The following is a 20159-nucleotide window of genomic DNA, read 5'->3' on the forward strand; positions in this document are numbered from 1 at the left end:
AGCCAATCAGGCTGCAATGAGATGTAAAAACAATGGGTTGTGTGCCATTTACAATGAAGTATTTTGGTTTCAGAGTGACCAAAATCTGTAACAGTTACGTCTCAGCTTCTAAAGGCATTATTTAAATGGGCGAGGGCCTTTACAGAGGAGAGGTGATTTTTTTTATTATAAATATAAGCCCAACTTCTCCAGTAGGCATAAGCACACTGACGTGGTACCTTCTCCAGTAACCAGTGCTCTCATTACACTGGATACCTGCTCTCTTCCTCTTACAAAACACTGCCACAGCAGAGACTGCAGCGTGCTGACAGAAGCACTTGTTCCAACAAGCAGGAACAATTGTTTCCTCCTGTATAGTCCTGTGTGCTCTAACCTACACTGTAAGATAAAAATTCCTCTGTGGAGGGAAGTGCAGCTAAATGCTGCATGAGAAACAGGCCTCAAAATGAGTCGTGGTTCTTACTCCAAACCCCTCTTCTCACCTTGTATGCAGGAATAAAGAGCACAACACAGAGGTCCTACACATGCAAGCAAGAGGCATACAAGGGCAGTGGCGCAGAATGCCAGCAGTTGGCTTCCTGTGGAATTTCTTTGGAAAAAAAATTAAGACAAGGATGTTACTCACTTCCACATACCTACTATCTTACAATGAGATGATTACAGCACATAAATGCGCGCTCTTCCATTAATTACCCTTTCTCTGTTCTAGGATATAACTACGGAAACCTTTAATTACATCTGCTTTATTCAGCAAGACTATCAAGCCATTCTTGTTCTGTTTAATTCTGAAATGATTAATGCATTCAAAAATAGGATCTAACAGTTTGTGTGTGCACAGTATATTAAATGTAGATGCTTTTATTACAATCTTCCTTGCCACATATTTTAAAATACAATAAATCAATACAATCACCATAACAAGTCTCAGACAACAAATTAACACCATCCAATCAAGATACAGTTAAGATACCCAAAAAGGTAGTATGAGTAGCTGGCAACCTCTGTCCTCTGACTCTTTTGTATAACACATTGATTATAGAGTCATCCCACATAGATTTATCCCACTAATCATAAAAAGCAGCAAACAAACATTAAAGTTTACAATCCAGACTGCAGATTTCTAAAATAATTATATCAAGTGTGAATAGCATTGATTTTAGCACAATGTCCCCCAAAATGGTACATGGGAATTTTCAACGCGCAGAGACTAATCTGGGCCCAGAATAGAGTAGATCATTTGTAAACACCTTTTGGTCTCTCCTGCACGATGGCTCCGCAAATGAGTGCACTTGCAGTCATCAAAATGGCAGACCCCTACACTGCCAGGGTCACCCTGGAAAAAAAGGAGATCCAACACAAACTACTTCCAGCAAGGGAAAAGAAAGAACAGCGGGGAAGCCGACTGGCCACAAACACAAAGCGTTCACCGCTCCTGTGTGCGCGGGTACTTCAGCACGAGAAGCTGTCCCCACTGCCAGCTGCGCGGGTACACGCAGGAGCACACGTGGCAGCGGAGTCAGTGGTCCCCGACTGGCGAGCGCTGGGCTGGTGGGTGACAGACACCTCGCGTGCTGTTAGGACGGTCATGGAAGATTATCCACTTATCGACTCCCCTCTCTGGGCTAAAGTGCTTGTTCTTCTGTAATAAATTGGGACCTAGTTTAGACTAACCATTATTTTTTTACCTAAAGATCTGCAAGTGGATCAGACAACACTGATAAGTCTCCTCCGGGCCTTTAAATATTAGTCAGCTGTCTAATACTGAGACGCTTTCCAGCTCCATGAGAAAAACAGCAGGAACTCAGAAATAGATACAGATATCACATGCAGGAGGAGAGGAGGGAATAAAAGATTGGATGGGACTGTGCTGAGTCTTTGAATTTTGTTCTGCAAACGTTATGAAAAAGCGCTGTGTACCTCCAAACAAAAATGCGTCCAAATATTAAGTATGTATACTTTGACATTTAAAAATACCTGTTAGCCTGTTGCGACTACAAAATGATAGCTACACAATATATTTACAGATAGTTTCTGGTGTTTGTTCCTGGCAAGAGATGTTAAGCCCAATTCTTCACTGAAGATATAGACCAGACCGAATTTAGATCAGGTCAGTGGGAGTTTAAAACAGGTATCACATGAGAAACTCCCAGGGACTTAAGCAGGAGAAGCCAGCAGCCCATTGCTACGGAATCCAGCTACTAACTTTTGTAAATTGAGCACATTAGTATTGTTATTTGGTTTGGTGGGGTTTTTTTTTTGCATGGTTTGTGGTTTTTTGCTGTTGTTTTGTTTTTAGCATAAATATATCATGGATTCTAAGGAAGGTATGAATTACTGGACTGCTTCTTTCTTTGAAGCAGCGGGGAAAAAAAATCACACCTGACAGGTATAAACTGCTCCAGCAAACATCTCACCTTCTCTTTTAGAGCAAGATCTAGGTTCATTACGGTTTACAGATGAAATCTTGTTTGTAAGGTAGCTTTAAGTTTCCTAAATTCCAAGCTTCTTTATTTCAGAGGAAACCAGCCCTGCCTTTCTCTCAGTTCCGTTGTGAAAATCTGCTTTTAGTGCCAAAAACAATCGTGCTGTCTCACACTTACTAAAAGGGCTTTTCCCATGTGTTCATGCTTACAACAGGCAGAGTTTCTCTCACAGCACATTCTGACAGTGCGTACTTAATGTTGTTTTTAGAAAAAAAAAATTAAAGGGGAATTTTGAGCTTCTCTCCTGTGTTGATCCCCTGATGTGAAGAACTGAAGAACCTCAATTTTGCAGGGCCCCAGTGCAGGGATGGCCACCATATGGCTCTCAGTTCAGCCCCACGCAGCTCCCAAGCCAGGGACTTGAGTGGCAATGAAGCCAGAGTGGGTAGAGAGGGTGCTGGGCAACCCACAGCCCTGCCTGCAGGAGATGGTGCCCAAGAACTACCGGCAGACCCAGCTCCATGCTGGACCCATGGGACCCTAGAGAGCAAGTGTCATTTACTGCATGTGAACTGCTCCTGGGATTCATCTAATCCTTAGCAATCTGAGGGACAACAGCAGAGGTCTCAAAGCTTGGCCACTTGAAGATTTCTGTCAGTGGCCCATAGGAGCTGCAAAACTGGATACAACTGGGTGAGGGTGTCAAGCATAATGCTGCAAAGTCGACCATGACTGGACACTAGGAAACATTTCTTCATGGGTAGGGTTGTCAGGCAGTGGAACAGGCTGCCCAGGGAAGTGGTGGAGTCACCATCCCTGGAGGTGTTTAAAAGACGTAGATGAGGTTCTTAAGGACATGGTTTAGTGCTAGAGCTAGGTTAGGTTATGGTTGGACTTTATGATCTTACAGGTTAAGGTTGGACTCAATGATCTTAAGGATCTCTTCCAACCAAATTGATTCTATGATTCTATGATATATACAGGCAGGGAAGTTCAGTATGTTGATCCCTTCTTCCCAAGAGGATGGTAGGGATTACACACTTCCATGTGGAACACTCTAATTTAAAAAGATAAATAAACTCATAATTATGTCTGGAATATGGCATGCAACACTTCTTTAATCAGTGCTAGAAACAGTTAAAATCCTTTTGCGTTCAACTGTTGAAATGCATCACCAGCTACAGTATTTAAATATCACTGCTGAAAGCAACTATCTCAAAAAAGGCAATTGTATTCCTGGTACAACTGTCCAAGCAAAAAGCAGATGATCCAAAAAGGGGGAAAAATTATTAATACTGAGCTATTTCCTAGCCTCTCTGAATGTTTGTGTCTCAGGAAGAAAAAAAAAATTGCATCAATTTAAAAATACAGCACTGCAAAGAAAGGCAATTCATTGTACTTCACAGAATGGTTGAGGTTGGAAGGGACCTCGGGAGATCATCTAGTCCAACGCTCCTGCACAAGCAAGATCAAATACAGCAGGTTGCTCAGGGCCATCTTCAGTCAGGTTTTGAATATATCTAAGGATGGAGATGCCACAACCTCTCTGCGTAACCTGTGCCAGTGTTTGATCACCTTCACAGTGAATTCTGGTTTTAACATTTAAATGGAATTTCCTGTATTTCAATTTGTGCATGTTGCCTCTTATACCTTTGCTGGGCACCACTGAGGAGAGTCTGGCTCCTTCTTTTCACGGCTTCCCATCAATATTTATACACACTGTTAAGATAGTTTACGTCTTTTTACATGTTGGATATCAGCTATGAGCTCATCTCTGCTACTGACTGCTAATCTTAGCAACTGTTCACATCACCAAAATTATTATTGCTAGAAAGTGATTTCATGGCAGTGGTTAACTAAAAACTGTGGCAGCAGAGTCATGTTTTGTAGGTCATTATTTCCCCCCCTTAAAATTCTAATCTCATAAGAATATTCTTCATTTTTAATGCCGAATGTGTGAGAGGAAATAAAATTATTATTAGTTGTTGAAAGGGGAAGCCTGAAGTTTGCCTATTACATTTACTGCAAAATGTGTTCATCTCTTAAATTTCATTTGCTTTGGAGACACTGAAAAAAAGGGATTTCAGGAAAGTATTAATTATGAAATCTTACTCCATGAAAAAATCTGTTCAGCTAAAAATTCACTTTAAGGATAAATTACTCTTCTACTAGGTGAAATGGCAGAAAATCCACAAAAATGGTGGGATAAGTGAAGACTTCAGTGGCCAAAGCAATCTCCAAACCAGCTCTTCTGGGGACTCCCAAGCTATGCAAGTGATGCATCACTTAGGCAGGTGTGATGAGGAAGGGGCAGGAAAGGTATCTCGGAGATACCCATGAGTGAGTTTCCTGAGCATACTCAGGTAATCAAGAGAAACTCAGCCATTTCCTCTAATGCAAATTTGCTTCATGTTACTGCAAGCAGAAATGCAATTTTAATCTCCCTATGCCGCCTGAGACAAACAAAGCTCATCAACTGAATCTGGAATTAACACCACACTAGACGTCATCTTGGGAGAAGTAAGAACCTCACTCCCATACAAAAATGATATGGAAGTACGAGTGGCCAGTGCCTGTCAGCATATCTGCCCTACTGGTATATGTGGCTGTGATGTATAGGATGCTGAAATTACTAAGAATCCCATTTTGAAGGCTTATGAAGCAGAATTTTGAAATAAAGATGCATTAATAATAGTGCATTTCTGTTACCTCTAATCAGCAAAGGCTGCAGAGGCTTACATGAGAACAAATTAATTTTGCATGTTTCACTGCATTTGGTAAACATATGTAACTTACTAAACCTTACTAAACTAAAAATGTTACTTTTACCACACTGCTTCACTGACAAGCCTGCCAGCGGTGCTCACTGTTGTGAAGTGGAAGTGCCCTACGTAGTTTGTAAATACATCCACCCATGAAGAAGAAACTAGGGTAGCCAGCTTCCAGGGTGAGACCTGCTTTATCTTTCATCCTGACAGAATGTTTGCCCTTAGTGAAAAGCTAAACAAGGAATCAAACCCAGCCTCAAAGGTAGAACTACAAACTTCTAATCAGTGCTACCAAATAAAGATATTATCTTATTAACGAAGATGTTTTCTGGAGCAGCTTTTGGAAGAAGATCATGTCAGCACCCATGGACATTAGAAGTAGCCAGCACCTGCAAAAACTGAAACCGTGCAGCTGTTCACAGACAAGAAACGGGAGCAGCTGTGAGTAACATGAATGACACCTCAAGGTTGCTTCAGAGTACTTAAATGCCAAACATCTTCCAAGTACTCCTACACACGACCAGAACTTGGTGTGCGGTTTTAACTCTACTTAGTTTCATAACAGCTGGGATACTGAATACCAGAGTAGGTGGCCAGCTATTTGCAGGAAAAGGGAGCATGGAGCCAGCTCCATTCGCTATCTTGAAACGTATTTTCCAGTCAGTCAAACATCTGAAGTCTTTGGCAAGGCAGCAATGTTGTACTCTCTTGTCCTGGGTAATTACACAGACTAAGTTAATTTGACAGCCTTTTTGACACCTGGTAATATGTGTCAATGCACACTAATTGTTTTGTTTTTAAAACTGAGCAAGGCCAGCACATATGTTTGAGAGTGGATATCTGCCTATGCTGGGCGCTATTTCATGAAAGTCAGGTTTCTGTCACAGATCTAAGGCAAATATTACAATTTATAGGAAAGAAATGAGGACATCAATACATTGTGCGTTATTGGAGACATACGGCCTTTATAACACAGTGGCTTTCACTATGATCTCTGGGTTTTCTATGTCCTTTTTGCTTTGGACCATTCTCAGTTCCAGCTGGGCTGAGTTCGGTTTGTTTCCTTCTCCAGCTTGTGCTAAAAAGATTACATCAGAATGTCATTAAAAACAGCAATATAAAAAGACATGAGTTACATTGTTCTGTTACCCCACTATTTTTTCTACCCTCCTCCCCTCCCCAGTCTCCCTTACTATCCCTGCAAAAGGCTTCCAAGGTGGAAGATCCAGGTCAGCACTGTGATTTTTATCACCCCTTCTCTAGGAAAGAAACAGCTCTGCTGTAACTAGAAAGTGACACAGACATGCTCTGAGAAAGTACAGATCCCATCTGGATTTCCTTAGGAATTGAAAGATGTGGGAATTCCAAGGGGAGAGAAGCTGAAAAAAAATAATCGCTCTTCACATGGCCAATACAGCAAACAGACTGTTTATTACTAGTTGATTAACCCCTCTCAATACTAAACACACACACTCAAAGGGCAAGTGAGAAAGGTACACTTAGAACAGCAGCTCTCTTGCATGTCAAACTCGGCATTTCCTCAAGTTCTTCTGCCACTGTTCTGCAAAGCAGCCAAGCAGTCCCACTACAAGCTGAACAGTGACATCTTCTGTCAGGTGTTGTCAAAAATAGGCCTGGAGGACACAGTGAGGAATGTGCACTGACAAGACCACCAAGCTCTCACTCCATAAATTCTCTGGCTGCTTCTGCTGCCCTTAGGGGGCTGCCTTTAGTCAGGACACCCAGAAAGCCCTCTGAATGTTTCTTCTGATGGAAATTCAGACAGAACAAGAGAATGAGGTTTGCATGAATTACCTTTTGCACTCTTAATGGTCCTTTGCAGAACGTGTTGCATGGCTGACACAGTCTTTTCACATGCCACCTATGTTAGTATAATATATTCAGGTTTTAGTAAAATTGCAGCTGCCTGGTTTAATAGCAGCAATTTTGAAATAATATTTAGAGACAAACGTGAGTGACAAGATGCAAACAGGATAACAACTATGAAACATAGAGTTTGGGAAAAAAAAATTTAGACTCTCTTAATTCTGCCAAAACAGGTATTAGAAACCACACACTCGTATCAAGGACTCTCTGCGCTTAGGGGACAGAAAAAGAAAAATAGACCTGATAAATGATTTTCAGTACTGATTATGAAGTGAGTGTAAAAAATATACTTACAAACATGCATGCAGTCTCACTCTCTCCAGAGAGAACAACAAGTTATATGGCAAAACTACAAAATCTCTATGACTGAAATGTGACCATACGAAGTTATACAAGCTAAAATGTTCTGGGAAAAGGGAAATCCTGCTTTTTTTTTTCTTCTGAGGTGAGGAAAAACAAGTCAAAACAGAAGACAGTCTTTAAATATGGTCATAGATTAAAAGTAATTAAAAAAGGAACAGAGTCTAAACTTGCAGAAAGAAAAATAACCTCTCTCATACCTTCAAATTGTTTGGATGCTTATGTGTCCATGCCAAAAGCATAGCAGCAAACAAATCTCCTGTTCCAACGAAGACAGCATCCACTTTAGGAGACTCCACTCGAATTCTTTGTGTCATCTTGGTACCATCTGCGTTAGCTACACCACAGACAGACAGTTAGGTAACAGACTGAGCAATTAATACGAGAGCACTTACTATAATTTAAAAGTGATCACCAGACTTGAATTCCTTTGCTGTTTGGGACATGAAGATGCTAAGGAGTATTGTAAATTTTGTACCAGCTCTTTTAAAAGGTGCAACCTTAAAAAACTTTGCCAACTTGGAATTGCATTTAGAACTTATATACTGTACATACTTAAGAGGAAAGAGTTAGCTAGCACCTTCATTTTCACAAAGGACTGAGAGCTACCTGTTTTCATTTAGACAGCAGCAGCATCTTGCTCAGGAAACTGCATATATATGGAGCCTGCTGAATCCAAGATGGGGCATCCCAAACCATAATCTAGAGTATCTCTGGGTTATATGGAGGGACAAGAGCAGCTGTAGACATCAGCAGAGAATATCTGATCTGTGTGTCATACTGTAATCACCATTGGAATGACCAGGCTTCTTCCAGACCTGGCATGTACTGAGTGCTAAGAGACACCAACTGATTCTTAATTGAATCTGTTTTAAATATAATTTTTTTGTCTCTCAGCAGTCCAGAATGCGATGTCCACATTTGGATCACTTAAACGAACAAGAAAACTAGATCATATACCACACCACATAACTATGCCCTTCTCACGTAAAAGCATCCTGCGACAGTCCAAACACACAGTGAATCCTGGTGATGGTATAAAAGGGGATATAAAGAAGCAGAAGGACATTTTACAGCCTACTAGATGAGGAACAATCCGCTAACAGAGCAATGTAACTTTTCATGAAAGCATTCAAAATTCCTCTTTTACACCATTACTACTTCTCAGGGCCACTACTAGAGGCTTTAACAACCCTGACCAGCCTCACCCAGGAAATCCTCCACCCATGCACCTTCTGCCCCCTTGCCCAGGAGCTGCAGAGAAGCTCAGGCCCAGGTGCAAGCATGCTTGCCTGAGCTATGTTGCAGGTGTACCTGTGTACAGCCCTGACTTGCTGATTGGATTTTCCAGATTAATCTTGGACCTGGCTTGTCTCGCCTTTCTCTGATCATCACTGGACTCTCAATGAGACCTGTCTGTCATCACCCTACCCCTGTTCTGCTCACCTTATTTGGATACTGTGGGCCTGTGCCCTGTTGGTGAGAACAGTGCTCTCCCTGTGCTATGACTACACTCAGCTTCCAGCTTGTCTTCCCTCACGGAGCAGCTCCATTCTTACTGCTCTCTGATACTACTGTACGAGAAGAAGTTCACTTAGGGATCTAAGCTCCTTCTATGCGCTACAGATGGGTCTGATGAAACCAATTCTTCACAAAGTGACTGAAAGCACAGAACAGGTTAAAAGAAATCACACTTTAAAGAGGGAGTTCATGACTTACTTTTTCTGTGGCTTCCCAGAGCAATTAGGTAGTCGTTTCCTAGAGGTGCCTGGAGATCTGAGCTTGTGATCACCACAGTCTCTGGTCCCATGGCATGGAGCATATCCATTACCTTTCCATGTGCAAAAAGGCAGGAATCAGTAACTGCAATACGTGTTGATTAAACCTTGCATCATTCGTAAAACTGAGGATTTTTGACAAGCATCTTATTTTGGTATCTTTTGTAAAGAGAAGAAAACAGTTCCTACTCAAAGAACTCACTTGAATTAGGTAGATTAATTTTAAATAGGGGCAACCATACATAAATGTATAAGCTTGTTAAAATATACAAGCATCACTGTTTGTATTATCTTTGGATCCTCCCCTGAAAAGAATAGCCTGTTTCAGCTGTGATCAGAATTTTTGTCTGCATCATGTTTTCCGAACATGTTATCAAAAGAATAAGAGAACAAATATATAGACACATGCAACTGAGCTGGCAGCTTGAAACACTTGCCAGAAAGACAGTAACTCCAGATCATGAAGTCTTACTTAGCTACTACTTTGTAAGTTACCAAAAATGAAGAGTTAAAGAGCTGAATCAGATGCACAAGTGTGTCTGCCTCATTCTGCTTTTCTCATTGTCTTTGAAACCCCAAACTACACCTATAAATTAGGTACCTTCACAATTATATTTCCACTCTGTGTTCCTCACTTAAAACTCATGAACACCCTACTTCTGACATCATAATTGGTTGCTACAGAAGTGATTTTAATTTCACAGGAGAAATAATGACTTCAATAATGAGTTCAGCATAAAACACAGATAAAATATTAATTCTCCCAGGGGCTTTTAACTAAAAATCCTCTCGGGCTAGCTATGACTCATAAGCAGCTGAATGATAAGGATTTATTTCTGTTATTTTTTAATTCGCTGTTGCTTTTCCTTCTTGCCTAAGCCTCCAAGTTTCTTCAATTCCCAGACCTCTTTGCACAGACATCAGTTGGGTTTTAATGAAGCAGTAAATGCACCAGTATATGCTGACATAATCAACCAGTAACATTAAACTCAATTTCATTTCTCAGTCACCAAGAACCTAATCACCGGTATTTCTAGTTGCAAGACTTAGCTCCTTCTAGTTAATATTATGTCATATTTAATTTTATGTTAGAAGACTATACTGTTGTCACTAGTCTTGCTAAAGAAATGAATAAAATCACTTCACCATGGAAATCGATGCCAGAATTTCTACCTCCTCCGAAGGGGACAAATTCCAGCATGGATTATTGCTCAGAGGGATAGACATATATATGACATGCAGCTGGGGAGATCGTCAGATTAAAATATAATATCCTGCAAGCAACTATTTTAAAAATGTTTCCATTCCTAAGTATAATTCTGTAAGATTCTATCTCTTTAGAAGAGATTTTTTTAAACTCATCACAAATAAGACCTAGCACATGAATCAGAGACTGTGAGAAAACTAACTTGTAAAAGTGTTTAGTACATGCAACTCCTGTTCGCAGATGAAATACGCAAACTTAAAACTAAAGGCTACTCAGCTAACAGTGTTGTTCTCAAGACTGTGGCTCCACTGGTGAGGGTGAGAATAGAACTGAGTTGTAGTGAGCAGTTAGTGGCAGGAAGCACAGTTCACCACTCTTGCCCAGCACAGTGGGGTAACGCATTAATAAAACTGGAGAGGGTAAAAAAAAAAAATAAAAGAGCTGAGATCTTTGGAGCCACTTCCTGCCGTGAAGAGATGGTAATCTACCCATGTAGCATGATGTTGCTGGAGGAAAAAAGCAACAAACATTTGGGCTGACAGATCACAGCTCCTCTCCAGGGTGCCACTGCAGCTCCTCTTTGTTTAAAGATTTTGGGTTCCTTTGAAGTTCAAAACCAAACTGGAAGAAATAACATCAGTCGATTATGAAAGCATTTCACTAGTCAGCAAAAGAAAGACCTCACCCTTCTCAGGACACCAATAAAACCATATTCCTATTTTGTCCTTCATCACCAAGCCCTGCAGATTTTATTTTCTTCAGTTTGTGTAAAGGGGTAAATGCTTACATCTCAATGCAGCATATTTAAGGACCATCTATCACCTCTGTATAACAATGACAGCAGCTATCAGTGCTGTGGATTTGTCTGTCTTTCAGCAGGAAGCACTCAAAGGCCATCAGTCCCAGTCTGGTTTCTCATCGCAGTCTATCCTTTTGCAACCCAGGTCTCATCCCTTTTGAATCCATTTAAGGAAGATAAACAGAGCACCAGCTAACACTTTCAGGAAGAGATTCAGAGTGTATTCAATCAATCCTTGTAAGAGTTTGCTAGTGAGGTCTCTTTCTTGCAAGCAGCCTCTATGAGAGGAGAAACGCCTGTCCCAGCACTCAGCGCTGCTGCTGCACGACTCACACGCGGACAGCAGAGGGAGCGACTCACGCAGGTTTCTAAAGCCCGGGGTCACCCGGGGTTTTCACCCCAACCAGCTCATTTCCACAGCGCTGACAGCCAGGGCTCACTTGCCATGTGTGCTGCTGCTACCCTTCTTACACTGCAGGAACACAGGCTCACAGCGATCTACTCGTTGCCACTGTGATGCCTCTACCTTTAGTTCTTTCAGGAAATCTGACACTACAACAGAAAGTGTTTTGCACCTGGAGTGCATAAGCTTTGATGATAAATGGAGAGAATGGATAGAGGTCAAAATGACTTCAAGGTTAAAGACAAATGGCGGAATGCAGTGTTGCAGGCAGGAATGCATAAAGAGATCTCACACATCCCACTCCTTGCCTACTTACCTCTAAAGCTTCTTTTTCTGTGTGAATCTTCCTGCCAGTGAGTAACCTGAGAATAAAACAGAAGACTTAAAATAGCACAAGCTCTCCAGGCAATGACTGCTTTGTTTACTCTTTGAAAGGAGGAAAGCTTGGACTGCACCATACAGGCCTAAACAGTTTGTAAGGTCTGCTGCACCAGACCACTGTCTTTAAAAGTTACATGCACAGATACACAGTGCTTCTGAAGCGGACACACACCAGTCCTAACCTGTCTCCTTTAGAGATCCCAGTATTGTAAAATTCCCTTACAAGTGTCTTCTCTCCACCTCCCATGTAGCTGCTCCCTCCCCTTAGGGGACAGCCTGTGATGTATCACAACAGCTGATCTGACCAGAGTCACAGCTATGTAGACAGCATGGCCAGGGAGTAATTAACTCCTATGAGATGTTACCATGGTGGTATTTCTGAATCTAATTTTGGGGGAGTTTGTGGAGGACTGTGGTGGGTCCGTGGATTCCCTGATGGAGAGCATGGGACCAGAGATCAACCTTGAAGATATTAAGGCCTACCCATGAGAAAGATGGGAGTAAAGGAGTATCCGGAAATATTAAGATGTACCCGTGAGAGAGAAGGGAGTAGAAGAGTAACATTGATGATAGCAAAATTAGCCAATGAGATGTTACTGCTGTAACTTGTAACCAATAGTGAAGAGACACATGAATTGGTAAAACTGTATAAAAATGCACTTGTGGCAATAAATGGCATCTACTACTTTCATCCTGGAAGAACTTGGTCTATGTCGTTTGTCCGTCTCAGCCACGACAGGAGTTGAGTCAAATTAGTTCAGTTTTGATATTCTGACATATAATAAACATTTTCCTAGGAATGGGGAAGGATGGGGAAGGGAAGAGAGGTATTTTTTCAACCTGCCCTATATGCAGGCCTCTGGAGACAACAAGAAGTGATCATGAAAATGAGTGACTGGAGAAAATAAGAGAAAACTTTTCCTCACATAATTCCAGATTTTTTAAATTGGTTTCAATATGAAACAGTTGGAGGTTTGTTGAAAAGCACCACTAAAGTAAACAGCTGAAAACTAAAACCCAGCACATATATACATAAGGCACTGTATTGAGACAAATAAAATAATGAGTATCAGTCTCTCCTGCTTTTATCCTCAAGTTTATTTGGCTATAAAAGGAAATAAGTACTTACTCAGCTTCAAACTGGTTAGGAGTAATGATATCGGCAACAGGCACCACTTTGTCCCTGTAGACTGGGAGGAGATCCTTGGGCACGTACTAGAGGAGAAGAAACAGTATCGAATGTTGTCAGCAGCATCTGAGATGTAGGACTGCAACTCCCCTTCCCTCAACTACCACTCATGCTGTCATGGAGTAACCTGACAGCTCCCTGTGCACTGCTATGTGGCAGTAACTCAAGTGGCAGCACACCCTCCAGCTGGTGACAGTACAACGAACAGCTCTTCTTTCACTGGAGATGATGGGAAGCATCACTACGCAGACAGGCCTAAACTGGCGACATTAAACAGAAGTTGTGCCTGGGATGAAGAGCTTTGAGGTTTTCTCGTACCAAGGTGACACAGCAGCATGAACAAATAAAGTCTCCCAACATGGGAAAACCTTTCTCACGTCCTTATGTCTGAAATAAAGTACTTTGTTGTTGTACCGACAGTACAGAGGCCCTTTGCGGTACAGCGTGTGCCCACATTGATTATGTCATATTGTGGAACAAGTAACATCCATGCTACGGGTTATTTTGCCTCCTTTCAGTGCAGCATTTCTAGGGTGTGCTGAACATCAGTATGCGTGAACAAGACTCGTATTTGTAATTTGTTTGGTACAACTTAATCTATAAAGCAGTTCTGATAAGGACATTAAAAACGTTTTGCTTGTGTTGCACCCAAGTCTAACAAAACACTAGCGGTGCCTGCAGAATCAGCTCTTCAAGTGCTGAGGGCCAGTGCCCCCCTTTCTGCCTGTCTATGCCGTCTCTATCCCACCTTCATTAGCTAAATACAGCCCATTGGCAACGGGAGCTCGGTTGTCTAAGCAGGTGACATGCACTAAGATGTAACAGGAGCCCACCAGCCTGTGTCCTCTTCAGACTCAAAGCTGAAAAGCACCAGTTGTTTTGGCACACACTGGAGATCAGCTTGGAGTTCGGGTTAGATGGGTACAGGGGTGACTCACCATCCCAAGAAGTCCTGCTGTCATTCAATTTAACAAAACTTTTTAATTGAAGTTCATTGTTTACTAGTAACTGATATTCTTTGGTAGAACCTCATTTGTTAAATCAGGATTAATACCCTCTTTTGTCCATGTTTTATTTTCTCTGTTAGTCTCATAAGCTATGCAGGGCAGGGTGCATGTATACATGTGCCCGTGTGTTACTGTCTCCCAATTGTATCAGCAACAGCTACAATCCCACGGCAGTGTTGACCATGAGGTGCTACCAGAACACCCACCACACTGACACAGAGCCCAGTCATGCAGCCATGGGGAAGCAATGATGTCACAGGGACTCTTCCTTTAGACAGAAATGCAGGACCAGGTCATGTCTAAACCAAGGCATTTAAAAAAATTATTTTATTACTTTTTATGGCAGGAATGAGTTGGTGGGTTGCATGTTAAACACTCTCCTCTCCTTCCATCTACCTTATCTTCCACCCAAAAGACATAGGTAGGCCCATGGTTATGACTTCTCTCAAGAGCTAAAACTTTGCAAGGCGACTCTAGAGCTGCTAGATCTCTGCCTTGTTAGAAAAAGCCAAGGACAACCAATATTGCAATAGATGTAAAATGAAAGAATAGAACACAAAAGCAACAGCAAATTTATTACTAAGTGTTACTTTATGTGATGTTTTATGACCAGGGAAACTGTAAAAAAGTATGAGGACAAAGAGCAATTCATAGTGCATGACTAGCTAAGGCAGAAGAAAACATAAAATATCGCTATTGCTGATGTCTTCCTACATCACATTTTTACTGAAATTATTTGCTAGTTTTGGTCAAAAAGGAACGTTTCTTTGTCAGTGTAGGCTGGTGTTGGCACACAGAACCTTTCTGTTACTGATCACAGCCCAACCGCTAACAGCTGTTGGATCTCACACAAAATATGTCATCTTCATTTAGGGTCAAGTGGTGTGTCAATTCACACCATCACTGACAATGCCAGCCAGGCTACCAGCCTAAACAGCTCTTGACAGAAGATGAGGGAACTCCAGTGAGACAAGGAGAGGGAGCAGGGGAATATTTTCATGAGGACAGGGCCTGTATTCCACCTCTTGTCTCAGCAAAGAGTTAGAAATAATCCCAGGCCTATGCAGCCATCATTCTACCCAGATATTAAACTCATTCAAATACAGGAAATTAAAGTACAAACTTACTTGATGATGGGATCCAAGGCCACACTTAGGTAAAGTAGCTTAGTTTTGGAGTTTAACAATTAATTTATCTTTATAAATCTTTATATAGCAAATATTCACTATACAGAGAATCCAACCAAATAAGTACTAACCATAGAGCCTTCTCCATTCCATTTGTCACCCATCACTGGATCGCATACTGTAACAGAATAAATCTAGCTTTAGAAATGGGGTACAGTTACAGAGACCTTGTAGGTGGGAGGGGAAAGTTTTAGGTAACAGTAGTGACTGTATAACAGCACTGAGCACCCGATAGCCTATATACTCTCACAGCTCTTGCAGCACACTCAACCTGAAATTTATAACTGGCAGCTGCCAATTCTGAAAGAGAAAGCCTCATGTCTTAAACAACTGTCAGAAAGTTGTAGTCACCCTCTCCTACCTGCTTCCACGTTATGTCTGAAGGTGATGAGGATGAGAGGGTCTGACTGCTGGGAGTAAAGGGGCTTTTGTTACTGAAAACACAGAGAGCCCTTCCCTTCACTCCCCAACCCAAACCTCTGGCATAGTAGTATGATGGGGAAGACACATGTGAGAAGCTAACAGAGTCCTATTTTTAGTTTAGTGTAAAAAGACACACGCCAAATGTACACCCCAAAATGCTGTGTGTACACATAAAAAAAGAAAATCCACGACAAAGTACATAAACTCATACTTGGTGTAATACTATTAACGCACATTTGGCACAAGTTCTGAATCACCAGCAGTATTAACAACATATTCCAAGTGTCCGCAGCTTCAAAGTGAGGAAACAGCTTAGCCTTGTACTTTAAAAAGGAACATTGTTCATTGTATTAAAAGAGCTTTTAGCAAGATAAAAAAGAAATACAAATCCAAAGGTATCAAAGCAATGCTAAATCAGTATTTGAGGAAGTTTATATAAGTAAAACAAGGGTAATTTCTTTTAAATTTTAAAAGTCTTTTTCTTACATTATAATCTACTTATTAAATATAAAGGATCTCAGAAACCTAGCTGTGTTCCATCTGACCAGTTCCTTCCTGTGCTACACAGCTAGATGTTTCTTTCTGCTTATACTCCAACAGAGTTTTTAGCTTTCACTTACTAGTACCAGGCTCTGGAGAACCTGACAATGCAACAGTGCTAATAACGGCTAAAAAGCAACAAAACAGGAGCTCATTAAGATATCTCTTCTACATTTTTCTAAGTGAGAACTGTGCTTAGTTATTTTTAAGTCAGTATTATACTTTGCCAACCCTGCGAACCATTCTAGTTTTTTCCTGACCACACAGTTTACTGAACCTGAAGATGACAGGCTCAGACCATCATTCACAGCTTTTTATCCCACCAAATCCCCATTGACTGTGCCTTGTCACTCTAAAGGTTTTGCTCAATTCAAGCCTGTGCTGTTTATGTTCAAAAGTCCTGAAACACGCAGAGAGCCAGGAAGCATAAAGGAGAATCTTTTCTCACAGGTTTAAGCCTGACATGGCACATTATAATGACAGCAGTTGCTAGAGTCTCTTGCACTTTGAGAGCTTCCAGGTAATCTTAGCAGAGGGCGCCAGAGTTAAAAAAGCCTTGGAGTTTAGGCTAAATTATGAAGCTTATAAGGCACAGTAAGACACTTCTTCTGGGATGTAACATGAAATCATGGCAGAGCAACACCCGAGAGTCCATCCTGCTTCTGACTGACTTGGAAACCAAGGAGAGGGTTCAGCTACCAGCACCTCCAGCCTGCGCCGCTCAACTCCCAACAGCAGCAGCCAGCTGGGACTTTCCAAGCCTTTCTTTGATACAATCAGTTCTCAAGGCACATTCTCCTTTGGACAGCACAGTGCAAGAAACATACCGAAAGGCATAAAATCAGAAAGATAAAAAAGCAACTCCCTCAACACTCAGGCAATGCTAAAACAAAATTTCACTGGAGACGCAGCTGGTCCCAGCTGGATCGGAGCACAAGATGGCTGTGAAATGCCGGGTAACATCAGACCAGCATTTTCATCCTAAAACGTGCAAATGATGGACATACACAATGATGATGCACAAAGGATTACAATACACATCCTTACCATACACTAGGTTAGAATTCTGTTGCTTCAGCTCCTGGACAATATCCACCACCATTGCAAGAAACGACGTGTCTCTTGTATACCCTGTGGGAAAAAAAGACACTTTTGAAGTCTGTTTTCATGAACTTTTTTTTAATTAAATTTTGGATAGAAATGCTGCATATTTCTGATTCTTTGGAACAATGAATTTTTAGAACAAAGGCATTTTAGTATTTCGTTTAGGAATTATAGGTGGAATATAAAATTCAGATAGTGCTTGCACAACTACAAATACAACTTTAAAAATCTATTTACTAAGTTTGTTATATATGAAGGGCTCATACAACTCCAAAATGCTTGAACATATATGCAAAAAGTTCAGGCTGAAAGGAAAAAACATTCATTTTCTTCAAAACAGCAGTACGAATCAGTACTATTTACCATGTAGTAAATAAGAAATATTTTAAATTCCATACACTTTTCTCATACTCTGGTTTGAAGCAGGGTTTTTATTATTATGGTGCTGACATAGTCCAACACATTAATCCAATGGAGAATTAATCTTAAATATTTTAGAGCAATGGCAAATGTACCAATAAAATTCCTATTTTTAGGCTTAGCAGTGAAATAATTGGGAAATAAGTTTTATTATATCTCAAGGTCCTAATCACAATGCTTGCACCACAAAATTCTTATTTAAGCATTAATTTGTTTACTTTATAGACGCTTCTTTATTTATATATTTATTTTAGGTTTTAACTTCCTTTACAACATTTATTAATGAATAATTTGTTTTCCACTGATTTTAGTTCATTTAATAGTATTAATTTAGCAAGATGCTTCTTCAAACCTTCAGCTTGGAAATGTCCACTCTACTAAAATATCTGAAAATCCGTTTTGGAGATTTTTCTTTCTTACTCATAAAATTGATCAATTCTTAGTTATTGCAGAGAAATGGCAAAGCTTCAAAGATTTTTTGGCTGAAATGCTTTGTCTTATGTCTATGAAATACTGATAATCAATCAAAATATCTAAGCAAAGATTTTTGTTTAAAATGACCTATGATGGTAGACTGGCTGAAAAAAAGAATACAGAGTATGATTAACATTATTGACAAAGGTGTTTAAAAAAACGTTACACTGAACTGGAGTTTCTCTCTTACCTTGACTGTTTTGCTGTAAATGGAACAAATATATTAAGATCTACAAGTAACCAATCACGAAAGTTAATGAAGTGCTATCTTGTATAATCAGCTTAAGTATAACGATTTCCATCTCAGCCAAGATAACTACAGTCAGACATACAACCACAGTCAAATCCCATCCGCTGACAAATTAATTTCAGTGTTTGAATAATCACATCCAGGTTCATGGAGGTACAAAGTACAGTTGTACACTACAAGTGAATGGCTATTCTTGTTTGAAGAGAAAAATCTGCCTTTTGTCCCTGAACGAAAAAAGCTGAATTTTAAGTTCAGCCACAACACAAACAAACACTAAACCACAGAGTGTTATTACATCTGAAGAAATTAGTGTCATTTTCACCTATGCCTTCTTTTTGTCCATACTGAAAATGGTTACACTGAACAAGATTTTTCAACAAACAGGAACATGCTGACCCATCTACCCACAAATCATATTTTAAAAACCATATTAATGAATATCCCTTTTTTCCTCCAAAATTTATTTTTGCCAAAGATTTCTGTTTTTTCTTCTACAATTTTTAATCTCTTACATCTGTTTTGCCAGTACAAGACAGTGACAGAGAAGGACTTGGGGTCTCTTTGAACAGTTGAAAGTAAAGTAAAAAAGGAACATTTCAGCTAAAAGAATACTCAAACATTATTTACAAATTTTGCATACTAACATCTCCTGAAAACTCCCACAATACAGCGCACTTTTCCCGGAAACGTCATCTACGTGACTTCTTTCAAGGAATGAAAAGGTGTTTGTCTATTTCTCAGTCACAAAGAACCCACTTATACTGAAATGAATTTCTTAACCTTAGTTCATTCTATTTTCTGTTTACTGTCCTTCACTTCAGAGATTATTTCCTGAAGAAGAAAGAAAAATGACTCTTCAGACATGCTATACCCTTCAAGCCAGAATGATTACTTTGGGCTTACAATCCATACACTTAAAGTTCCAGTTTTCCTTGTGTATAAAGCACTTTCCTACACGTGGAAGCCACGAAATCAATCAAACCTGGTAATGTTATTTTCTGTTTACCTTTAAAAGTGACTGTTCACTACTATGAAAATTTGATACTGTAATCTAAACCAGATGCATAGCCCTTACTGAGGTGAAACCCAATCAGTAACGTACATTTGAGAAGCAGGAATTGGATAAGAAGCACTTTTTAATAAAAACTGCATATAGAATCTCCCTCTTCTATAAAACATTCTAGAAGAAGCTCTCTTTGCCTATATTTATAAACACTTTGCAGCTAGTGGCAAGCAAAGGAAAACACCACACTGTCATTATGTCCTGCAGAACCGTATCCACTCAGAGGACCTACACAGTAACAACAGTGAAAAATCAAGAGAGATGACAGAGTCAAACCCAAAATCCAACCCTGCTTATACTTTGCTCTGTATCCAAAGCACTACCTCTTAAAGATCAAGTAGAAAAGACAAGGATAGACAATTGTGTATAAAATCATGCTACAGTACCGCTGCATGACAGTACTGCAAATTTAGGAGGAAGGATTAAACTTGTGTCTTCATAATAAATTTTAAAAGAATACTCTGACATTCCTCATCCTTTTTTCAGCAGAGGCACT

At 40.3% G+C, this 20159-nt stretch overlaps 1 protein-coding gene across 2 annotated transcripts in view; it reads right to left on the reverse strand.

Moving 5' to 3' along the window:
* Positions 1-842: 842 nt before the first annotated feature.
* PDXK (pyridoxal kinase) overlaps positions 843-20159 on the reverse strand; it is a 48193-nt gene continuing 28876 nt past the window's right edge. Inside the window, exons 4-11 of one of the 2 annotated variants that reach the window (XM_065629390.1) lie at positions 17400-17483; positions 15461-15507; positions 13136-13221; positions 11942-11987; positions 9158-9269; positions 7639-7775; positions 7007-7073; positions 843-6269 (exon numbers count right to left, since the gene is read on the reverse strand). In XM_065629390.1, coding sequence (XP_065485462.1) covers positions 6157-6269; positions 7007-7073; positions 7639-7775; positions 9158-9269; positions 11942-11987; positions 13136-13221; positions 15461-15507; positions 17400-17483 — 692 coding nt within the window. In that variant the 3' untranslated portion in view covers positions 843-6156. The remainder of the gene's footprint in view (positions 6270-7006; positions 7074-7638; positions 7776-9157; positions 9270-11941; positions 11988-13135; positions 13222-15460; positions 15508-17399; positions 17484-20159) is intronic. The other variant, XM_065629399.1, reaches the window with a different exon arrangement.

The sequence above is a fragment of the Caloenas nicobarica genome, chromosome 1 (genome assembly GCF_036013445.1).
Source record: "Caloenas nicobarica isolate bCalNic1 chromosome 1, bCalNic1.hap1, whole genome shotgun sequence".
Taxonomy (NCBI): domain Eukaryota; kingdom Metazoa; phylum Chordata; class Aves; order Columbiformes; family Columbidae; genus Caloenas; species Caloenas nicobarica.